The 20,048-nt window shown below is 38.7% G+C and overlaps 4 protein-coding genes across 16 annotated transcripts in view; 2 read left to right on the top strand and 2 right to left on the bottom strand.

Annotated features, from left to right (window-relative positions):
* LOC128874087 (RIMS-binding protein 2) overlaps nucleotides 1-10,072 on the top strand; it is a 29,846-nt gene extending 19,774 nt beyond the window's left edge. For 10 of the 11 annotated variants that reach the window (XM_054118400.1, XM_054118405.1, XM_054118406.1 and 7 more), the window contains one exon: nucleotides 1,554-10,072. In XM_054118400.1, coding sequence (XP_053974375.1) covers nucleotides 1,554-2,078 — 525 coding nt within the window. In that variant the 3' untranslated portion in view covers nucleotides 2,079-10,072. The remainder of the gene's footprint in view (nucleotides 1-1,553) is intronic. The other variant, XM_054118407.1, reaches the window with a different exon arrangement.
* A 1,395-nt stretch (nucleotides 10,073-11,467) lies between these two features.
* LOC128874095 (uncharacterized) lies at nucleotides 11,468-13,480 on the bottom strand. 2 transcript variants are annotated; one of them, XM_054118422.1, is made up of 6 exons: nucleotides 13,337-13,480; nucleotides 13,067-13,244; nucleotides 12,612-12,915; nucleotides 12,371-12,532; nucleotides 11,882-12,287; nucleotides 11,468-11,715 (listed from the first exon to the last, which is right to left on the bottom strand). In XM_054118422.1, the coding sequence occupies exons 2-6, from the start codon at nucleotides 13,180-13,182 to the stop codon at nucleotides 11,615-11,617; spliced, it is 1,089 nt and encodes a 362-aa protein (XP_053974397.1). In that variant the 5' UTR covers nucleotides 13,183-13,244; nucleotides 13,337-13,480; the 3' UTR covers nucleotides 11,468-11,614. The 2 variants fall into 2 exon arrangements, with proteins under 2 accessions (XP_053974397.1, XP_053974396.1); XM_054118421.1 differs by lacking the exon at nucleotides 13,337-13,480 and having other exon boundaries at nucleotides 13,067-13,317.
* A 475-nt stretch (nucleotides 13,481-13,955) lies between these two features.
* Nucleotides 13,956-15,865, top strand: LOC128874093 (short-chain specific acyl-CoA dehydrogenase, mitochondrial). 2 transcript variants are annotated; one of them, XM_054118419.1, is made up of 5 exons: nucleotides 13,956-14,206; nucleotides 14,290-14,389; nucleotides 14,500-15,167; nucleotides 15,234-15,457; nucleotides 15,523-15,865. In XM_054118419.1, exons 1-5 carry the CDS (start codon nucleotides 14,185-14,187, stop codon nucleotides 15,730-15,732), a joined length of 1,224 nt encoding a protein of 407 aa, XP_053974394.1. In that variant the 5' UTR covers nucleotides 13,956-14,184; the 3' UTR covers nucleotides 15,733-15,865. The 2 variants fall into 2 exon arrangements, with proteins under 2 accessions (XP_053974394.1, XP_053974395.1); XM_054118420.1 differs by lacking the exon at nucleotides 13,956-14,206 and having other exon boundaries at nucleotides 14,290-14,385.
* Nucleotides 15,866-16,511: 646 nt separating this feature from the next.
* LOC128874098 (phosphatidylinositol transfer protein alpha isoform) lies at nucleotides 16,512-19,660 on the bottom strand. Its single transcript, XM_054118426.1, has 6 exons — nucleotides 19,448-19,660; nucleotides 19,026-19,056; nucleotides 18,305-18,568; nucleotides 18,145-18,222; nucleotides 17,689-18,069; nucleotides 16,512-17,599 (listed from the first exon to the last, which is right to left on the bottom strand). Exons 1-6 carry the CDS (start codon nucleotides 19,462-19,464, stop codon nucleotides 17,555-17,557), a joined length of 816 nt encoding a protein of 271 aa, XP_053974401.1. The 5' UTR covers nucleotides 19,465-19,660; the 3' UTR covers nucleotides 16,512-17,554.
* Between the last annotated feature and the right edge of the window lie 388 nt (nucleotides 19,661-20,048).

Raw genomic sequence — 20,048 nt, forward strand, 5'->3', positions numbered from 1 at the left:
GAAAAGTAATCGCGACGCTCGGCTCTAATGGTCCAACAACTAAAAATCAATAAGAAATCAATCAGGACATGTATTACGCGACAAAGGTATTCCTATCTCGTTGATGCGTTCGAGCAAAACAAACTCCGGAAACGACGCGGAGATATCATCGAGAAAGGAAGTTATCTTCGTCTGGCATTATATACTTAGTTTTAAACGAGCAATTAATTAATCGATTCGTTTGATTGTAAGTGCAGGAAAACCTCGTTAATCTGGAGTAATTAAAAAGAGAAGCGATTCATGTTTGAACAACCATAAACTGTGAATCGTTGTTAGTTTCGCAGATTAGCGAGATTTTACTGTATACAAAAATGAATTATAAAATGGTATATATATATAATATGTACTTTTAGTATCAACGATCGCTAGTCGGATGATCAGAGTACCACTGTTTATTTATACCCTCGTTACGATAGTCTTAGTATTTACGAAAGTTTTTGCGAAAATAAACTTTCGAGTAGACCTTTAGCGAGAAATGTATGCACCTTATCAACAAGCTCCAGGTTAGAGCTTGCGTTCATCGTTGAAGACATCAAAGTTTACTTAATATTTGGACGTTCGCGTTACAGGCAGAACACCGAGTTTCTTTCGGATTGTGTATCTCTCTTTCAAAGCTTGTGATCGAGTGCTTGTAATTATAACGTACCAGCATGCGCGAATTGTAAGCAGTAAGAGAGTGAACATTAAACGGAGATGGGCACACACGATCGTCTTGCATGAGGAATAACGAACAATTACTTATTCGGGAGATTTTCTGGTCCGGGGATTCTTTAGTCGCCTCGATAATACCGTGCCCAACTTTGGCAGTGAGTCACGCTTTTGCGGTAATTGAAACTCTCACCCGAAAAATTTCCTAACGTACACACCTCTCTGTCACTCCTTTTCTCTGCTTTCGTTACTCTTCACGCTCCCTTCCGTACTGTGACGTTACCAGCGTCTACTTTGCCGCTTATACAAACATCGAGACCATCGTTGCGTCGATCGATCGTAGGCTCGTCGACGGTAGGCTACTAGAAGATCGAACCAAACAAATTTCACATGTACCGAAAATGTTCTGTCGCACACTTCCGTCCCAGTAACGTTTGTTCGAAGTACATTCTCACGCTTCCTTTGTTTCGCTTAGGCGACGACGTGTCGAAACGTTTGTCGCATACGTAAAACGCATTACTCCCCCTTCCTCCCATAGAAGGTACGTAGATGGATGTGTTTACGGTGTACTAGGAAAGGAGTCTCCGTACCGTTAGTGAAAACCGTACCGAACGATAGCAACGATAACCGCATAAAACGCCACTAATGCGAACGTTGACATTGTTAGAGTTCAATTTTTGTTTGTTTAGGGCGTATCTCGACGCGGCTGCAACATGCTTGTTGGGATGAACGTTTTTGTTGGAACATTTCAGGGTATCCCGGACGCGGTCGACGAACGTTTGCGAAACGTGTAACACGAAATGGAAGAAGAAACGGAACAAATTCGGTGGCTCGTTTCGATTAACTGGTGTCGCTTTAATTTCTAGGGGAAGGGGAGGGGAGGCGCGATCAATCGTGGCAGTAACGTGCCTGGAGGTATGCAAGGTCCGGGACAGCACATGCAACAACAACAGGACTACCAGCAACAAAATCAACCGTACCAACAGCAGCAGCCGAATCAGCAGAACCAGAGCTACCAGCAGCAACAGAATCAAGGGTACCAACAGCAGGGCGCTGGATTCGGTCCTCAAGGACAGCAGTTCCAGCAGCAACAACCCCAACAGCAACAGCAACAGCAGAATCAACCGTATCAGCAGCAGAACCAGGGCGCGCCTATGCAGGGTAGTCAGAGCACCAGCAAGCCGATGAGGGGGATACCCACCGTCTTGCCAACCGCTCAGTCCAAGACGCAACCGAACGCCGGCCAGGGCCAACAGCAACCGCAGCAGCAGCAAAGCACAGGGCCGAACCTGATGCAAAAATTCACGGAAATGGCCGGTGCGAGCGCCGGCGGCGACATCCTCTCGAAAGGGAAGGAACTGATCTTCATGAAGTTTGGCCTCGGCAAGTGAGCTATTACCCTGCCCGTGTCGCTCGCTCCGCTTCCTCTCCACTTCTGTCCTAACGATTTCCCGCGGACGCTTCGCGTCCTCCGCGAGGGATCACTTTCTAAATCAGTATTACGGAGAATTAGTTGCGGAGAGCAAGCGAGACGCGCAGGCAGGAACGTACGAATGCGTCTCGTCCGATCAGGTCTACGCGATCAGGTCTACTATCCCTGAACCCGACACGATACGATACGATACGACACGACACGACACGACACGATACGATACGATACGACAGGATACGGATAACGTACGATGTAAATGTGTGCTGCCATTGCTGCTGCTGCTGCTGCTGCTGTTGCTGCCGCTACGACTGTTACTATTTCGCAACCACTGCTGGATCCATGGTTCGATCGAGAAATGAAAAAAAAAGAGAGAAAGTTGTGCTGGTACGCGCGTGGAGCGATAAAGTTTATATCTTCCCCCGTTGTTTCTACCTCGAGTTTACGAGGCTAATCTCCTATCAGGCAAGAAGGAAAGGAATGTTCGCTGGCGTCCTTTAACGATATCCCTCGCGAGAAAATAAATAAATAAATAAATAATCACCGTGAAAGTATACTAGAGAGCTGAAGAGAATGCCCCTGGATGGAATTCAATGATTTAGCGGTCGGAACTTTTTTGGGAGACGGTTACCTCGCCATTGGTCGGGATTTCGTATCCGGTGAACCGATGATTGATAGCGTCGCCATCGTGGAACCTCGCTATTCGCGGACATCAATCAGGAGTGTTCTTTTGTAGCTCCTTGCAGTAGTCGGATTCGACGTTAGAGTCGCGCGGGTGACGACTCTTCGCTCGATATCAAACACGAGGTAAATAACGAACGACCTCCGATAAATTCTTTTCGATCGCCTTTACCATCATCGTCATTGTCATTATCGTCTTATTCTCCTCCTTCTTCTTCTTCTTCTTCTTCTTCTTCTTCTTGTTCTTCTTCTTGTTCTTCTCGTTCTTCTTCTTCACGCAATAGAGTCCTTTTTCTGGGTGTCACGTCGCCGATCAAGGGAGCACGTACACACGAGTAGCCGAATAGTTCTTTCGTCATTTTTCTAGAGGGAAGTATCCAATGTTCCTTTTCCTTGCGCCATTTCAATATGCAGACTTCAAAGACGAAGTTTCCAGGAGCTAAAGCACGATATATCTAATGTTAAAATCGTAAAATTTCCTTCGGTTCGGTGAGTCATCCTTAAAGCTAGTACTTTTAACGAATTAATTTTAGTAAATTTTACTTATTAAACCATTGCCTCGGTAGCAGAGACCTTATGAGAATCTAGAGTTTAACAATAGTAGCCATTAAAAAGATACTTATCTCCGTTCGCCTACTCGTGCGCAGGTGCCCGCTTGAGACCCTGAAATTCAAACGAAAATTTAGTCAGTTGGTGAAAGTATCGGAACGTAAACGCGGATCGAGCAGGTACTACCCGCCATTGGAACTTCGAGAAATAAATACGCCGCTGCGAACGACTCTTGATTTGTGGCCGAGAAACACAGGCAAATTCAACGATTTGTTCGACGATAAAAATATTAAATGTATAGTATCGTTTAACCGACAAGCGTATGGTAATAAATAATCGTGGCTGGTACGTAACGTATCGACGCCTGCTCAACGATACGAGTAATCGAATATCGGCGCATAATCAGGCTACCGTACACGAGAATCACCTACCGATATATAGCTCGTTGGAGAAATCCCTTTCATACGTGGGCGTGCCTTATGAAAATTTTTCATCCAGGAACAGCAATCATATCTTTGACTTCGACTGATTCGACGGAACTGTCGGTTGATATCGCGTAACGAAGGAAATTTTGTATAAAGGCAACCGAGACGAGATCGACTCGAATCGATGAGAATTCGTTACATGCAAGAGACGTCGATGTTTATCCGATACTCTCTGATCGCATCACCAGTCACCTAGGTACGAAGAGAAAACGAAGTAATATTAATTTCAGAACTTTAACGAGGTTTCTTCTAATTGTAGCGGGAGACGACGAAGGTTTATCGATTTGGCCGACAGATTGAATTTCGCGTAAAATACGAACATCGAAACGCGACACAAGCGCGGAACACATCGGTTCCGCACCTCTGGCGCGTTTCATCTTTCTCCCTCCGTCTTTCTTTGCCTGATGTTTCATTTCAGAAACGTGCAGCCTTTGCGTTCGATCGTTAGCCGAGAGAAATCGTTAGGCGAAGGGAAACGCTCTACCGCAGTGATCCTTAACCACCCCTGACGCGATCGATCGGGGAAGTTTTTATTTGTTATAATTTTCGAGACGGTCGTTACCTCGAAACGATCGTCGGTTCGACTATAAATATGTTTCAAGCCTTTCGAGCCTGTATCGATTTGTGTCGTCGTCGGTAGAACGTGGCGAACGGCATGCATGAATTTAAAAATCTTTTTTCTGTTCTTCGTTTTAGATTGATGTTTTGCCCTTTGCCGCGTTCTAGCGATGAGCAGCCAAACAGTATTACGATTCTGACGTTTAGAGATTAAGAACGTTGTTAAGAAGTGTTAAGAACCACTGCTCTAGATAAACGCGATGGAAACGAATCCGAATGGATAAGCGAAGACCAGATGGAAAAACGAGAGAAACGATTACGAATGAAACTAAATATTTTGCAAGACGAAAGCCATAACGATAACCGACGACACTATACACGCTGAAACGATGTGCGAACAGCCGAGAGGGTTAACGAACGAACGATTCGTGGATCAAGTTGAACTACGTCGTGGATATAAATAAATAATTTAACTAATTAATTAATCGATATCGCTCCGAGGTGAAAAAAGGGGCACGAATTCGATCGACGAAAGAAAATGTTATGGGGTTGGGTGTGGGGGAGGGGGTACTTGGGAGATCATAGGATACGTATGTTACGGTAATGAAAAATATACATATATATGCATACGCAAATATACATATACATGTGTGTATATATATATACGTACACAGACACAGATACGTGCATATACAAAGACACACAGAGCCAAGTACGCAAATACACGTACATACACACGTACACACATTATATTTAACTATTGCAAAGTGTTGTTACATCGCTACTTGTATCGTATTTTGTACAAAGTATCCTTACCTTCAACTGTTCTTTTTCTTTCGCCGTGATATATATATATATATATAATATAAAGGGATAAAAAAAAAAAAGAAATAAAGAATTCCTTAACGAGGCGGAGGAAGGGCGACGAATTTCAAAGTCACGTTCGCTAGAAATCATTATGGAAATCATAACCGGACTCGTCATAGTTGTTATTTAATATTGACGGTATAGCTGTGTCTGTCTGTTGCGAGCGATAGTTGCCTCTTGCCTGTTCCGTGCTAATCGAATTATCAACGGATGCGGCGACAAGCGACCAAGACGGAGTATGCGATTTACGAGTTGTTCGACAGGGTTGTCGACAGAGACGGGCAAGATTCTTATCTAGACTTTCCTAGACGAAAATGTTGTCACCTTTTCTTAAACCTTTCCGTGCACGACAAGTTTCCTTCCTTTCGATATATTACGAGACAGTGAATTGTTCGATAAAAAGAAAAAAGAAAACCGGGCACGTTGCTCGACGCTTTACATCGATCCTATCCGTTAAAATTTTGCCCATCTCTGGTTGTCGAACACGCGGGCCAACGAAGGATCCGTTCAACGGGCCACCATCGCGATCCGCCCGACATTTCTTGCGATCTCTGTTTTCATTTGTCGTAAATCTAATCGAGAAACGTGGAAACGTTCGTTCATCTGCCTTAAAATACAATCCTACTTTAAACGTTACCATTCGTTTGGAAATTTCAATTAATCAATTACGTTACAATCCTCGATCGCGAAACGCAAGGATGAAGGATTTAAGCGAAATCCGTTCCAATCCGTTAGGACTTAGCTCGATCGATTCTTTATGGCTTCGTTTTATACTGGAATGGGGCCGCGGCCTTTGAAATTTAAGAAAGTATAAGCTTAATTTCCTTCGACTGCAGAAGCGTCGCTTGAACAAATGCAAGAGTGGGTGTAGGGGAGGGGAGGGGAGGGGAGGGGGGATAAAACATTGTTGAAAGTTAATCTTTTACGCTGTTTTCCTTCGTGTTTCGACGTAAACTACGTTCCCGACTAGTATAATGACTGGACTCCGGATTTTGTGCATTTAAAAACATACGAAAAATATACGCAGTGTATGTGAAATATAAATTTTACAATTAATATATTATATTATATAATATTAAGACAACATGGTCTTACTTATCGCATATTTATTTAGATTAAATAAATAAATATATATATATATATACATTATATAATTATATAATATAATATATTATATATCATAGTTATATCGTTTTGCATAAGTGCACATAGCTTTCAATTATGTCTCCGCGTGTATTTATTATATTAGTTAATGTTGGAAATGCATAAAATCCGCAGTCTAACGATGACATACCTCGCCACTTTCCCAAAACAGTCGGACGACTCGAAAGACACTCTCACCCTTTCGCTGGTACCTCGTCGGTTTTTGTTGATCTCTTGTTAGTCTATTTTTACAATGGTCCCATCTCGGAGCAAGAGTTTTGCCTAATCGTAGCAGTACTACGGTCGAAGAGAAATCCTTTGATTTGCGGATAACCGTATCGGCGAGTCTCGTTTATTGCAAAAATCGTCCATGGTAAATTGCGCGACGTTCATCGAGCGAGAATCACTGCACAGGTATATATCTATACTCCCATCCATAAGTCACTGGACACTAAGTAAATGCATAAAAAAAATTTTAAAAAGTACCGACGTTACGTAATAAAACAACTAACAGCTTATTAATGCGTTACATTATAGAGGAAATCGTACTTATCGTATGTTAAGAACCGAACCAAAAAGTTAGCGAATAATCTTACGATCTTACATATCCTTCCGATCGACGTATCCACCTCGTTTCGAAAGCGTTCTCTCGAATTAATCGCGACAATCCGTCGATTAATTTCACCTCGATCTTCCGGGCTAATTTCGTTCCAGTCACCCTGTAATATTTACCGCGGGTCTTTCTTTGATTTTAGACACGTTTATCTCGAATAATCACTGGCGCGTACGATCTTACGTATCCCGTATTTATTTAGATTAAAATATATCTATATATACGCATTATGAATTTTACTGTAACATAATAACTTAAAATAAGTACATATATCGAAATAAGGTAGTAGGATTGCTTCAGAGAATCGTAGCCGTTTACCAATTTGCATTATTCCAAAACCGGACGAGCAGGTGTCCGATGACTTATGAAGGGCAGTGTACGTATTCGCACCAGTGGCGGGCAGAATTTTAATTCGAACGACAGACGACGAATAAAAGCTCTGAATAACGATTTATTCGCAACGTTTACTCCCATTGTACAGTTATTCAGATTTTATTCGTTCGATTCGTTTCATTCGTTATCATTTATTCGTTATCGAACTATCATTATTGTCCAGACGAGAATTTTGCCCACCTCCGGTGCGAATGTACCACGACTACGGACCAAAGCACGCTTTTTCGAAAGATCGATTAAAAACCTAAGACAAATCCTTTCGTTTTATTTCCGTTTCGACGCGTCCCTCGAATAATTCCCAAAATTAAAGGGCGCGTCGAATTCTAGGATCGAGAGATCAGGTCATTTTTGGGATTTCTTTTCAGGGACTCGACGTATTTAGGGAGGGTCCATAGTGTTTCGTAGCTGAACGAAAAAAGAAAAAAAAATATTTTCTCCGGATCTCTTCTGTGAAACGTGGATCGAGTCGAAGTCTCGAGGTCGTTTTCTCAATGAAAAAGAGGGATCTTCCGTCTCTTCGTTACGGTGGGACCAGTGTTGGGCAAATTGTCCGTCGCGAAACGGGTAATCGGATTACCTTCGTAAGATTACTTGGATCGCGTGGATAACTGCGAACCGATCGTTGCAAACGTAATCGGTGCCCAACTCTGGATAGGACCTGTTGCGCAAACCCTCGCGAATGAACCCGCGATCGGTGCGGGAACCGACTGCGAACCCGCGCCGTGAACATATCTCTAACTCTTAGACGATGATCCAAACGATTAAAAGAGGGCGGGAGGGGCGAAAAAAGTTAACACAAAATAAAAAAAATTGAAAAAAAGACTGACGCGACAATTAAGATCTACAGACGTTTAACACGTTCGCTACCAAGGCCGCTCTGGCGTGGATCGAGCGGCGAGCAAGGGCGGGCGAAATTAAACGAGAGGAGCAAACAATTATACGTTTTTGATAAGAATAACCGAGGATGCAAGCGGGAGAAATTGTTCGTTGAGGATAGTGAAGAAAAGAGCGAAGGGAGGACTAGTAGCTTGTACATTAAAACTTCGTTCCGAATGGTAGTGAATGTGTTAACTAATGTTACTTAGCGAATCTCTAGCTTTTTATTTTCCGTCTTTTCGACAATTGCGTTCCCGTTTCTTTCCACCTTGATCGCGAGCCATCGAGTTTCGAATGGGTATCCCTCGCGGACGAACCTATCGCATCGAGTACGCACGAGGGATCACCTAGAGCAAGTTACGACACGAACCCCTTCATCTATTATCGTTAGATGTTAGATATCGTAAGAAAACGCAAGTAGTCTTGACGAAGAAGATAAGAAAATAAATAAATAAATAAATGAAAACCAAAAAGTAAAAGCCACGAGGGAAACGCCGGTTTCGATGCCCTCGCGTATCGAGAGCTGATTTCCTGTCTCTTCTCTTCGTGATCAGACCAAAACCTTAGAAGGTAATAGCTTTAACGACACAACAGGAACAATAAGCTGACGCAATGCAACGGTCGAACACGATTACAAAACTAACCGATAATATACACTTAGTCGAATCTTTTTATTTGAACGTTTACCTACAGGCGGAGACATAAAACGCACGGACTGTGTAAAGCGAGGCGATTGAAGAAATAAAGAAATAAATAAATAAATAAATAAATGAAAATAAAAATGAAAACAAGCTCAGGCTGACTGTTAACCAAACGAACAAAAATGTAAAGACGAAAAGATGTTTGGGGAAAAACTGATATATGTGAAACGAGGAAAAAATCGACTTCTCTTAAAATATCTCGAAAAATCGTTTGTCGGCGCTCATTTTTCTCTAGTATTTCACTTGTACATTGTCATTGTTATGAATTATAGTCGTTGAACGGATTCGTATAAAAAAAATAAAAAAAAAAGTCTTTTTGATAATCGCGACACGCTGATACAAGGTGAATCGCAAACGTAAGCCGTGCCCGAGAATTTACGCGTACGTGTATATCCTAAATCGTGAGAACGATGGTCGATCGTCGATCACTCGCTCGACAAAAAAACGAAAAAATAAAAGAAAACGAACAAAAAAAAAAACTGAAACAAACTGTTGAGTCTGGAACGCGTGAAAAAATCGTCTGTCGTTCGACGAGCAGAAAATAATCAGTGTTGATCGTCTAAAAGTAAAAAAGAAAAAACAAACAAAAAAAAAAAAGAAGAAATTGTATTCCGACGAAAAAGCTTTCTTTCGAAAAAAAGTATGTTTTCCATTTCCCAGGAGAAATAGGCGTACACGCGTTTACTTCGATTTAGATAACGATTAGCTGAATAATACACGATATCCCAACAAGCTGCTAGTAACGAGTAAAGGGGTTGTTGAATCTTCCGTGAGAGATCAAGTTCGCTCCGTTCGACGAGATACGAAATGAAAACAGAAAAGGGAGAAAAGGATACGCTCTATGGAGGAAACGGAAGAAAAGAAGAGGAAAAGAGAAAGAATGTGCATTGCGTGTGCGTATGTGTGGGTCGGTGCATGTGCGAGATAATAGCGAGAAAGAGGAAAAGTGACAAACCAGATGGAGAATGAATGAATGTGAATGGATGAGAGATAAGATAGGACGGGAGAAACAGTTGTCGCGAAGAGAGAGAGAGAGAGAGAGAGAGAGAGAGAGAGAGAGAGAGAGAGAGAGAGAGAGAGAGAGAGAAAGCATAGAGAATCCGAGGAACATATTTGAATGATGTTGTTAGTTAGGCGCCAATTATTGTCATTCTTTCTCTTGTATCGATACCCTAAGATTGTATATGAACAGAACGTAGCGCAAAAAAAGATAAAAAAAAAAAATGAAATCGATTATACACACACGTACGACTTTTAATATAACGAATTACCGCATCGATTAAGCATGTCGAGTCGCCAGCTACGTTTGTCTTGTCATTGAGTAACCTTGCGCTTTGTTTTTTCTATGAATCGGTGCATAACAATCTATTCCTTGTTAGCCCAACTGAAATAACGAGAACAAAAAAAAAAACTGCTACAAAAGAGAAAAATCAACAAAAAACACAATGTTATTATAAACGATTAATTAATAAAAAACAAATCTTGTTTGTTGTTACTTCTGGTATCCTGGTCAAGTCCTTCTCATCGAACGATACATGTATTATCGCTCGTTGTACATATTTACGGATTCAGCCTTATCCAAGGTGAAACAGCTTAGCAACTTTCGACCGAAGTAAGTCAAAAATTTCCTGTAGTACGAATATAAAACGATGAAAAATTTAGATGCTTACACGTGATAGAGTTGCGCTCTGACTTAATATAACATATTTGAACTTTAAATGTTATAATGTTTAATTTTTTATGTTGTTTTAAAAGAATTTGAATGCATTACGTTACAAGGACAATAATAACGTTTTTGCGAATTAACACGAAGCTATTAATTTAATTAAATAAAAATAATAAGCTCCTTGCTATAGTACGAAATATAATTTTAAGAGAAACATGTAAATATTTGTAAATACTTACTACTATAAAAATACACAATATTACTACCCTTTTTTCGCTTGTCCGTATAAACTTTAGCAAAATGGTGCAACGCTGATTTGTATTATTATCATCCTTACGCTGCAACCGTTACACTTTTCAAGGTTAATGTTATCTATTTAACTTGAGTTGTAACAGTCGGCATTATTTGGCCGGTGCATCGATCTCATTGATTTAGCATCATTAAACATTCTCTTCATCGCACCGGCAAAGAGGTCGCTGCAGTTAACCTCTCGCTCATCCCACGATCATGCTTCCTATCGCTTTCGTTGCTATCAATTCCCATTCGCTGTCTCACTCCCTCTACAATCAGGCTTGTTTCTCTTTTTATCGATCGCTCTATTTATTCAATCACATTCATTTCGTCCTCGATCACCATCAATCATGCCAATTTAAACCATCGCAATTCTCGAGTGCCTTTATTTAAGGCTGAGACTACTCGTCGAATTTTTCTGTATTCGAACATTCGAACGCTACAGCGATGTAAATAGTCTGTAAGCGCTGTTACGAAACCAAACCAAAGCCAGCCTAAATAAAACGTTTTAAAATAATTTTGCAAAAATTGGATGGACGAAAGTACTTTATTTTATGTGTACTCCAGCACTATGATATAATGAGCGTACATATACACGTTCATATGTATAATCGAGTGATATATAGATCTCGAATATCAAGAACTAACAAGACATTAAGTGAAAACAGTTTTGATCTATGTATCCTCCTCCCATACGGTCTCTGTTAAAATAGCAATGTTGTCTAATCCTCTCATTGGTGCATACTCCAAAGTCCACATCAAATTGGTAAAAACCACTGAAATCAATACCTCCAGTTCTCAGTCTGATCGAAATTCTTTCCTAATGATTAGCTTTCAAATATACGCTTTGTACATTTTTGTAAGAGAAGCAAAGAAACTTGTCGGAATTAATAATACACCGGCGATAAGGTAAGTTTCATTTGAAAAAACAAAAACACTTACGCATTTCACCTTGATGCAAATCCGCTATTAGTTCGGGACAAGAGCTATTGCAAGGATTTATAGGTGTCAAACGAAGCTGGGTAGCTCCTCGCAATTGGGCGAGAGCGATCAAGCCAGAGTCTAACTCGACTTTCTTGTAACTTGGACTATTGTAATCCGAAGACATGAGAACCCAATTGAAGTGTGCTGGCGAGACTGTACTCGAAAGGAAGTACGGTCGTTGATAATATTTTCTCAGTACCTTTACCGCATTGATGTCGCAATTTTGCCAGTGGACAAACCATTTGGCGACTTCCGGAGAATGTACTCGACGCAAAAAAGCCGCCAAATCTGATGAGCCAGTTCTCAAATTTGACGTGAGAGCACAGGGCACTGTTTCCATTAATCTTTCATTTTCCAAGTATAGCTGTCCATACAAAAGTAGTCGAATGTGGCTTACTTTGTTTGATATACATAAAATTGCTCAGTATTTACATTGTGTCTACCTACATGAGTAATGTTATCAAACCAGAAATAATCTGTGTTCATAACTGCCCAAGAATCCATCGCATCTGTGATAATCGCAGGGGCATCGCGACTTAAATAGTTATCAACAAGATGCCGATACCTAACATCTGATAAACGATCTATAGTTTCCAATGCTTCACAAGTCTGTAAATTCAATTTCAAATTAACTTCATGGGTCATCTTAAAAGAACTAAACTATGGCAAAAGATGTTAGTAGGCGTACCACACAGTCTTCCTCTGTGATTGTGTAATCATTGTAGAATGGATTGTTGATCATACAGTTTTCATAATATAAAGGCTGCCAATTCCAAATTGGCAGAACCTTGATAAGCAAGAGGCGACTGATTGCTGAGAAATGTGTCCCCACAAAGTCAAGTTGGGCTGCTAGACACGCCAAGGTGCCAAGAATTATAAGGACAAGCATTCCACGAAAGACAAGTTGCAACCACGAACGTCGCATTGCAGCGACCAATGGTTGGCAAATAATATCCATTTCTTCTTCTGTAAAACCTGCCTGTTGACAGTACCTATATATAGATGATATTATATAGTATAAATATTATTACCATCACTAAATACATAGCAAGAAATGCCAGAAAATAACATTAACTATAAATCAAATTACAAAGATTGAAGAAGGAAATAGAAAATAGCTGAAAAAGATAAAGAATCATTTACTTGTAGAAAGAGTTCAATTCATCGTCTATTAATCGTAGTTTTTCCGAGTGGGTCATTTCTTGCTGCTCCTTTGCATAGGTTTTACGGGGTTGTTTGATACATTTGCTGTTCGACATTTTCTTTTCGTTAATTCAACGTTCCTTTGCTTTATACGGGCTTAATTGCCAAAGTTCGTTCACTGTTTGAGATTTAGAAACAAACTGGTATTATTGAACAGAACAACGTTCGTATGAGTACATACATGAATACATGCGCACATTTTCAGCTTACCGACGCGAAAATATTGATTGTTACTGCCACTGCTGAAAAAGTTACAGAATATCGTAGATTTCCACATAAGATTTTTAACGAGTGATGTTTTTGTTTAAAAAATTAATGTTAACGATAGACCTAAAAAACGTGAATACAATTTGTTTAAATTGTTCTAACGTTGTACGTATATGCGAATATAACGCTAATAGAATATTTTCGGAATGAAATTCTTCGCTTCCATGTAAGTTTTGTTGGTAGATACATAATATTAGAAGAGTGAAGAAAATCAACAAATATAGAATTATATCGTAGCCTGATTATTTGAATTGGTGTTTTTTTCAAAGTACTCGCACGAAGCTTAAATAACGCCATCAAGCAGTTTTACGCGATACTTCGAAGCATACCACGTCGGAAAGGATGCATTTGATTTTACCATACTCGTTTTAAACATAATCATTAGATCACTGATACACGCATTATACATTATTTATATACCATAGACGCACAGGAGGTTGGACTTTCGATTGGTAGGATAAAATTGATATTACGTATTCTACCAATTGGAAGTCTGGACACATTAATGCGTTCCATGTGTGTGGTGTACTATGGGACTGTATGGGACCCATGGACCAGTATGACAATCATTGCATCCCTATGTATGAATGTTGCACATAAATATTCATTCGTAAATGCATATTCAAGTATGTGTGCCAACTGGAAATACGCACACATTGCTGTATAATGATTTGTAAATCAGGTTATCAATAAGATAACAATATTGTTTTAAAGTCCACTTGTTCTAACAATAAAGACAATACTTGAACTATTCTATACTGTGTTGCTGTTGCAAGCGCATATACCACGAAATGCATAAAATAAATTTATTGGGTAAGTTTTAATAATAAGAGATATATTTATGTACCGGAAAAAAAAATGATATAATATTTCTTTTCTCTGTTTCTTTTTAAAAGTTACCCAAAATGTATCTGCGGTATTTCGTACGACCACTCGCAATATTGCATCTCTTTCTATGCTACCAGAAACATATCAGATGCTTCACAAAACATGCAAGTACTAACACTTATATATTTTAATTTGAAATCAATTTGTTCAATTAACGTGTACAATATTAGCATTTTATATATACTGTAGTACATAGCATATAATAATTGCTATTGTAGAGATTTTGCAGAGCAAGAGTTGAAACCAATAGCAGCAGAAATTGATAAAAACCATCTTTACCCCAAAGAACAAATAAAAAAAATGGGAGAACTAGGTTTAATGGGGATAACAGTCCCTGAAAATTTGGGTGGATCAGGATTAGATTACCTAGCATATGCCATTGCAATGGAAGAAATATCCAGAGGTTGTGCCAGTGCAGGTGTTATAATGAGCGTAAATAATTCTCTTTATCTAGGACCTTTAGAAAAGTTTGGTACTAAGGAGCAGAAAGAAAAATATATCAGTCCTTTTGTAACTGGTACAAAAGTTGGGTGTTTTGCTCTCAGTGAGCCTGGCAATGGTAGCGATGCAGGAGCTGCTTCAACCATTGCTAAGTTGGATGGAAGTAACTATGTACTTGATGGTACAAAATCATGGATAACAAATGGATATGAAGCAGAGGCATCTGTCGTATTTGCTACAACAGATAAAAGTAAAAAGCATAAAGGAATAAGTGCGTTTATAGTTGACAAGTCTACAGATGGTTTCTCTGTTGGTAAAAAAGAAGATAAGTTGGGTATTCGTGGTAGCAGCACGTGTTCATTGATATTTGAAAATTGCAAAATACCGACTGAAAATTTGCTAGGAGAACCAGGAATGGGTTTTAAAATTGCAATGATGACTTTGGGTATGAAATAAGTACACATCTACACAAGTACAACATCCGGAAATGTAACATCTGTATTACTTGTAGATGCTGGTAGAATAGGCATTGCTTCTCAAGCTTTAGGCATAGCTCAGGCCTCTCTCGAGTGCGCGATTGATTACGCAGCGAATCGACAAGCGTTTGGTAAACCTATTATTAAGCTACAATTGATTCAACAAAAAATTGCTGATATGGCGTTGAGATTAGAAAGTTCAAGATTATTGACGTGGCGGGCGGCTGCAGTCAAAGACAGCGGTAAACCGTATACGAAGGTACAGTGAGAATTACAGTTGTACATACGTGAACACAATTTCATTAACTTTTTTTTTTTTGGCAGGAAGCTGCTATGGCAAAGCTGTCGGCATCTGAGACGTCTACTTTCTGTACTCATCAGTGCTTACAAATTTTAGGCGGTATGGGTTACGTTAGTGACATGCCGGCTGAACGCCATTACAGAGACGCTCGTATCACCGAGATTTATGAAGGTACATCAGAAATACAAAGACTGGTCATAGCTGGAAGCATCATTAAAGAATACAGTCAATAGAAATTTTTGAATATACTACTATTTTTTTTACCTAACCATTTATATTCGAGCAAAATAGTTTTATACACTTTTCTACTGTTTTTTTTTCTTTTTTTTATAAGAGAAAGATTTAATAAATTTCACATATAATGTGGCTTTTAATTTTATTTAGTTTCTCCTTCTCCCATATGACTCTGTGACACAAGATATGTATGTATATGTGTAAGTATGCGAAAGATGTTAATGGGTATATACATACATATTCATATACATACTAGTGTTTCACCGCTATTAGCCCTTCTGCAACATTACAGGAATTTCTATTCACGATTCCTACCTTGTTTATCGTGAAGAGAAAGCTGATAAGACTACCTATTAAATCAATGCTAACGCACAGAAGTGGTAGACGTGCTCACAATGAGATTTTATTTTAATATCCCCACGATTATCGAAGTCCGATGAGATCGCGCATTCAACTTAAATGCTAACAATCACAACTGAGCAGCATAAATTCTGATGCTCCCTTCATTGAGATATTCAGAAATCGATAATTAGTTCGCCTAGGTTGTTTGTCTAATGCTATCTTAAATATTATATTATAGATCCCAGTATAACAGGTAACAGTACACATACAATTTGTGCAAACGACAATTATAGTTCGTTCTCAACTATATTTTAAATGAACTGTTCTGTGTTTCTTTTGCATAAGCGAACATGTCGAATATGAACACTACTACGCGCTTAAATTCGGTTTGTTGTACAGAGATCTATTGGAATGCAAAGAAATATATAAGTATATATAACATTTCAATTTGAATTTCATTGTATGCCTTTTTTTTTATATACAATAACGCATCTTTTCGACGTTTACCCGCCGTTACAGAGAAATAGTTTTAATTCTTTTTCTCTTCATCTCTACGTACATATGTATATCAATTTAATTGCTTTATATAGGTACTTCCATACGTTTTACGAACAACTGATGTTAATGCAATAATTAGAATCGCAGTTTAATTAAACATTCATCAATTTGGTCCTAATTCGAATGCAGGTTTTGTTCTTTAACTTTCGAATAAAACGCAGGAAACATAAGAAAAGCGAAACCTCTATAATCTACTGACCATTTGTGGTTTCATCTAATCTGACGGTAACATTGAACGTTAGTAAATTACCATAAAATTAGTCTCCGCTTGCAGAGTTGCTAAAATACTTTTCTTTAATTTTCTCATTATTGTACATTGTATAAGGCTTAAAGAATTTCAGATTATGCCGCATAAATTCGTTAGAAGAGCAGAAATTACATCAAGTGCGACAATGTTCCTGTTTTCCAACTTTAACACGATAGATCTAAGACATAAATTATGGAATTTGCTATTAGACTATGATCGAACTCGCATTTTGTGTATCAAGTATTCTTGTTTGTGTTCTGTAACAAGCAGCTTGAATTGCTCGTCTATAAATTTCAGTACCGAACTATGGTGTTAAATAATAATTAATGCTTTTTCCACCTATATTGATATTTATCGGACTGTACTCTTTTTGTTGAATGTTTTATACATCATATAGATCAAACCGATTTGTGACGGTTCTCTTTCTTGTTATTGGCTATATTATAATCTTTGACTGTAGGTACATTTGTCTAAATCGCTTGTAAATGTAAATAAATTAAAATCATAAGTAGTTTTAATAGACACTGAATCTAGACACGTAAGTCCTGGAAATTGTCCCGATCCTGCAGGATCGCCTATGACAAAACGTATGTGAGTGTATTTCCATATGTATGCGCATGTATCTGAGACATATAAGGAAATTGATTTAACCACCCATAATAGCTGTCAAAGCCTCAATCATCAGCTCGCATACCCCTTACTTCTCCTTGATGTCTTTGCTGTAATAGAAATGTTCCGGTAATTTTTTTTACCAGCCATAACTCAGAGATGATAATCTACAAATTTAAATTAGAAAAACTGTATTTACCCTATCTAATTCTTCTTTTGTACTCTCCTCAATTGCTCTAATATCTTCCATAGTTAGACCATGCCAACGATCTATCCAACAAAATACTTGTCTGTGGAAGTTAGTGAACAAACGCCTTTCCGATTTTTGAATAAAGCTTTCAACACGCGTTTGCAGACCAAACCATTTAAATTCACAAGTGACTAGTTTATAGCACGTCATCACAGGCTGAACATTATTCTTCCAATCTTTGCCAACAAGGGGTCCCCGACCTGTTTTCACAGATTTAAATTTGGTTGGATCTTCATCCTCTTTGTAATCAGCATTTGCAATTGGATCATTCGCGATATCTATATGTACCACCTCCCTCATCTTTAATTTGTCAGGAGGTAATTCGTGAACCTATCAAGTATAAATTAAACATGTAATGTACAAGGTAAAGTTAAATGTACTTTTTTATTGATTTTATATACATACATTCTGTTGGTTTCCAACATCATCAATGTGAAATGACTCTATCATAATTACAAAATTTTCTTTCATATATCCAGGATTCTATAAAGAATAAAATAATGCATAAACATTATGGCATGGTAGTAATATTACACGTATAATATTATTGATAAATTATACTCACAGTTATAACAGTTTTACAGTAAGGATAAGCATTCCAAGCTTCTTCATGAATTTCCAATGAATTCTTTGGCAGCAAAATGCGAATGAAAGCAGGCACTTTACTAGCTAAATGATATATCTTGTATGTATATTGACCTGAAGAATATTTCCCGCCGAGCAAGGGATAATCCGTGAATGGCTCATTTTTCAGTACTTGTATACCCTCTCCTCCTCCTGTATTGTTTTTGCTTGCCTCTGCTACAGAGTACAGCTGAGCCACTTGATACTGCCACAAAGCAAATAACATTTCTTAATATATTTACAGACACACATTTCTCATGAATATTTATTTGAGCTTCTAAGTAACTACCTTCTTCTGTAAATCGTCAAAAATATAAAGAAGTTTTACAAACTGTTGTTAATAGTATCATTTTGCCTAAGGTAATAATTACAGATACAAAAAATTAATTACATACAGGAAAATACACATGTTACATCACCATAAAAGTAGCATGAATAGACAATATATTCTTTGATAGATCGAGATAGAAATTTCAAAACACAACGTTAACACACAAAATCAACACACGGTACCGTACAAATGCTAATTAAATGAGTTGCAGATTTTGTGTACAGCACGATACGGTTGTAAAAGATAATTTGAGCTGGGTTTTTGTTTTGTAATGGAACAACATGTTCCAAAGTGGGTCATTATAAAACCTTGCTGATCATCAAATACATACCTCTCCCACTGTAAGTGGCAAAGTGACACGGCTGTAACAGAAACGTTAATTGTATTTGTAGTCTAATAATTAATGAGTAAAAGATGCTTACATATCTATAATGAATGACCTTGACAACTCTCAAGTATGAAATTGATGTTTCATACACCAGATATCCAGAATCAAACGTCAGACGTAACGCAAAACGAACGAACTTGTCAAGGAAAGTTGTTTAACGCACAAAATGTAAATGTAATCGTCGCGTTGTTTAAAATTTCGTTCGTACGGATCGCAAGGGATGAAGGGATTCCTCTTCACCCCTCCAATCCCACCCACCGTTAAAGATTAGTAACCATATCCCGAGAAATGGTTTTAAATGTTCGACCAGTAACCGTCTATCGCGGTCCACGAAATTAACAATAATTAAAGCCATGATCACTTACAATTCTTTGATAAGCATTTTAACGAGTAGAGCACATGGGCTGCAGTAATTTCAGTCCGACCTGCACACAGCACCACCCTTGCTTCAGCAAATTCACTCGCGTTATCTCTCAACCCGCAGTCGTACGCATACAACGTCGGCGACTTCTCAACCGACTGGCACACACTCGAAACCAGTCAGTAGCGCTACACTGCCACGGCCACCGAAAAGCACCTATACTTGCACACACGTGTCCATCGAATTTCTCCCACTCCTTCCTCACGGACACTTTGCAAATGACGTCATGCCGACATGACTAAAGCCTAGTTCGCATGCGTGCCAATCACCCATCAACTTCACAACCACTTCATTATTTCGGGGATTTTAGATAATATTACGTTTGCAAACATGTCAATTGCCAAAAACAGTGCGTTCAATTTAATCTTTGTACTAATGTTGATAAAACGTACATACGCGTATGTATGCATACATTACGATGATATGATTCACGTTCTCACATTTAGTTTGAACGTGTAACATGGAAACTGATTACAAATTGATTAAAAATTCTTTATGTCATTTCATTTTGAAGACATTTTTCAGAAGTATAATATACATAATAA

Source organism: Hylaeus volcanicus, chromosome 3 (genome assembly GCF_026283585.1).
Source record: "Hylaeus volcanicus isolate JK05 chromosome 3, UHH_iyHylVolc1.0_haploid, whole genome shotgun sequence".
Taxonomy (NCBI): Eukaryota; Metazoa; Arthropoda; class Insecta; order Hymenoptera; family Colletidae; genus Hylaeus; species Hylaeus volcanicus.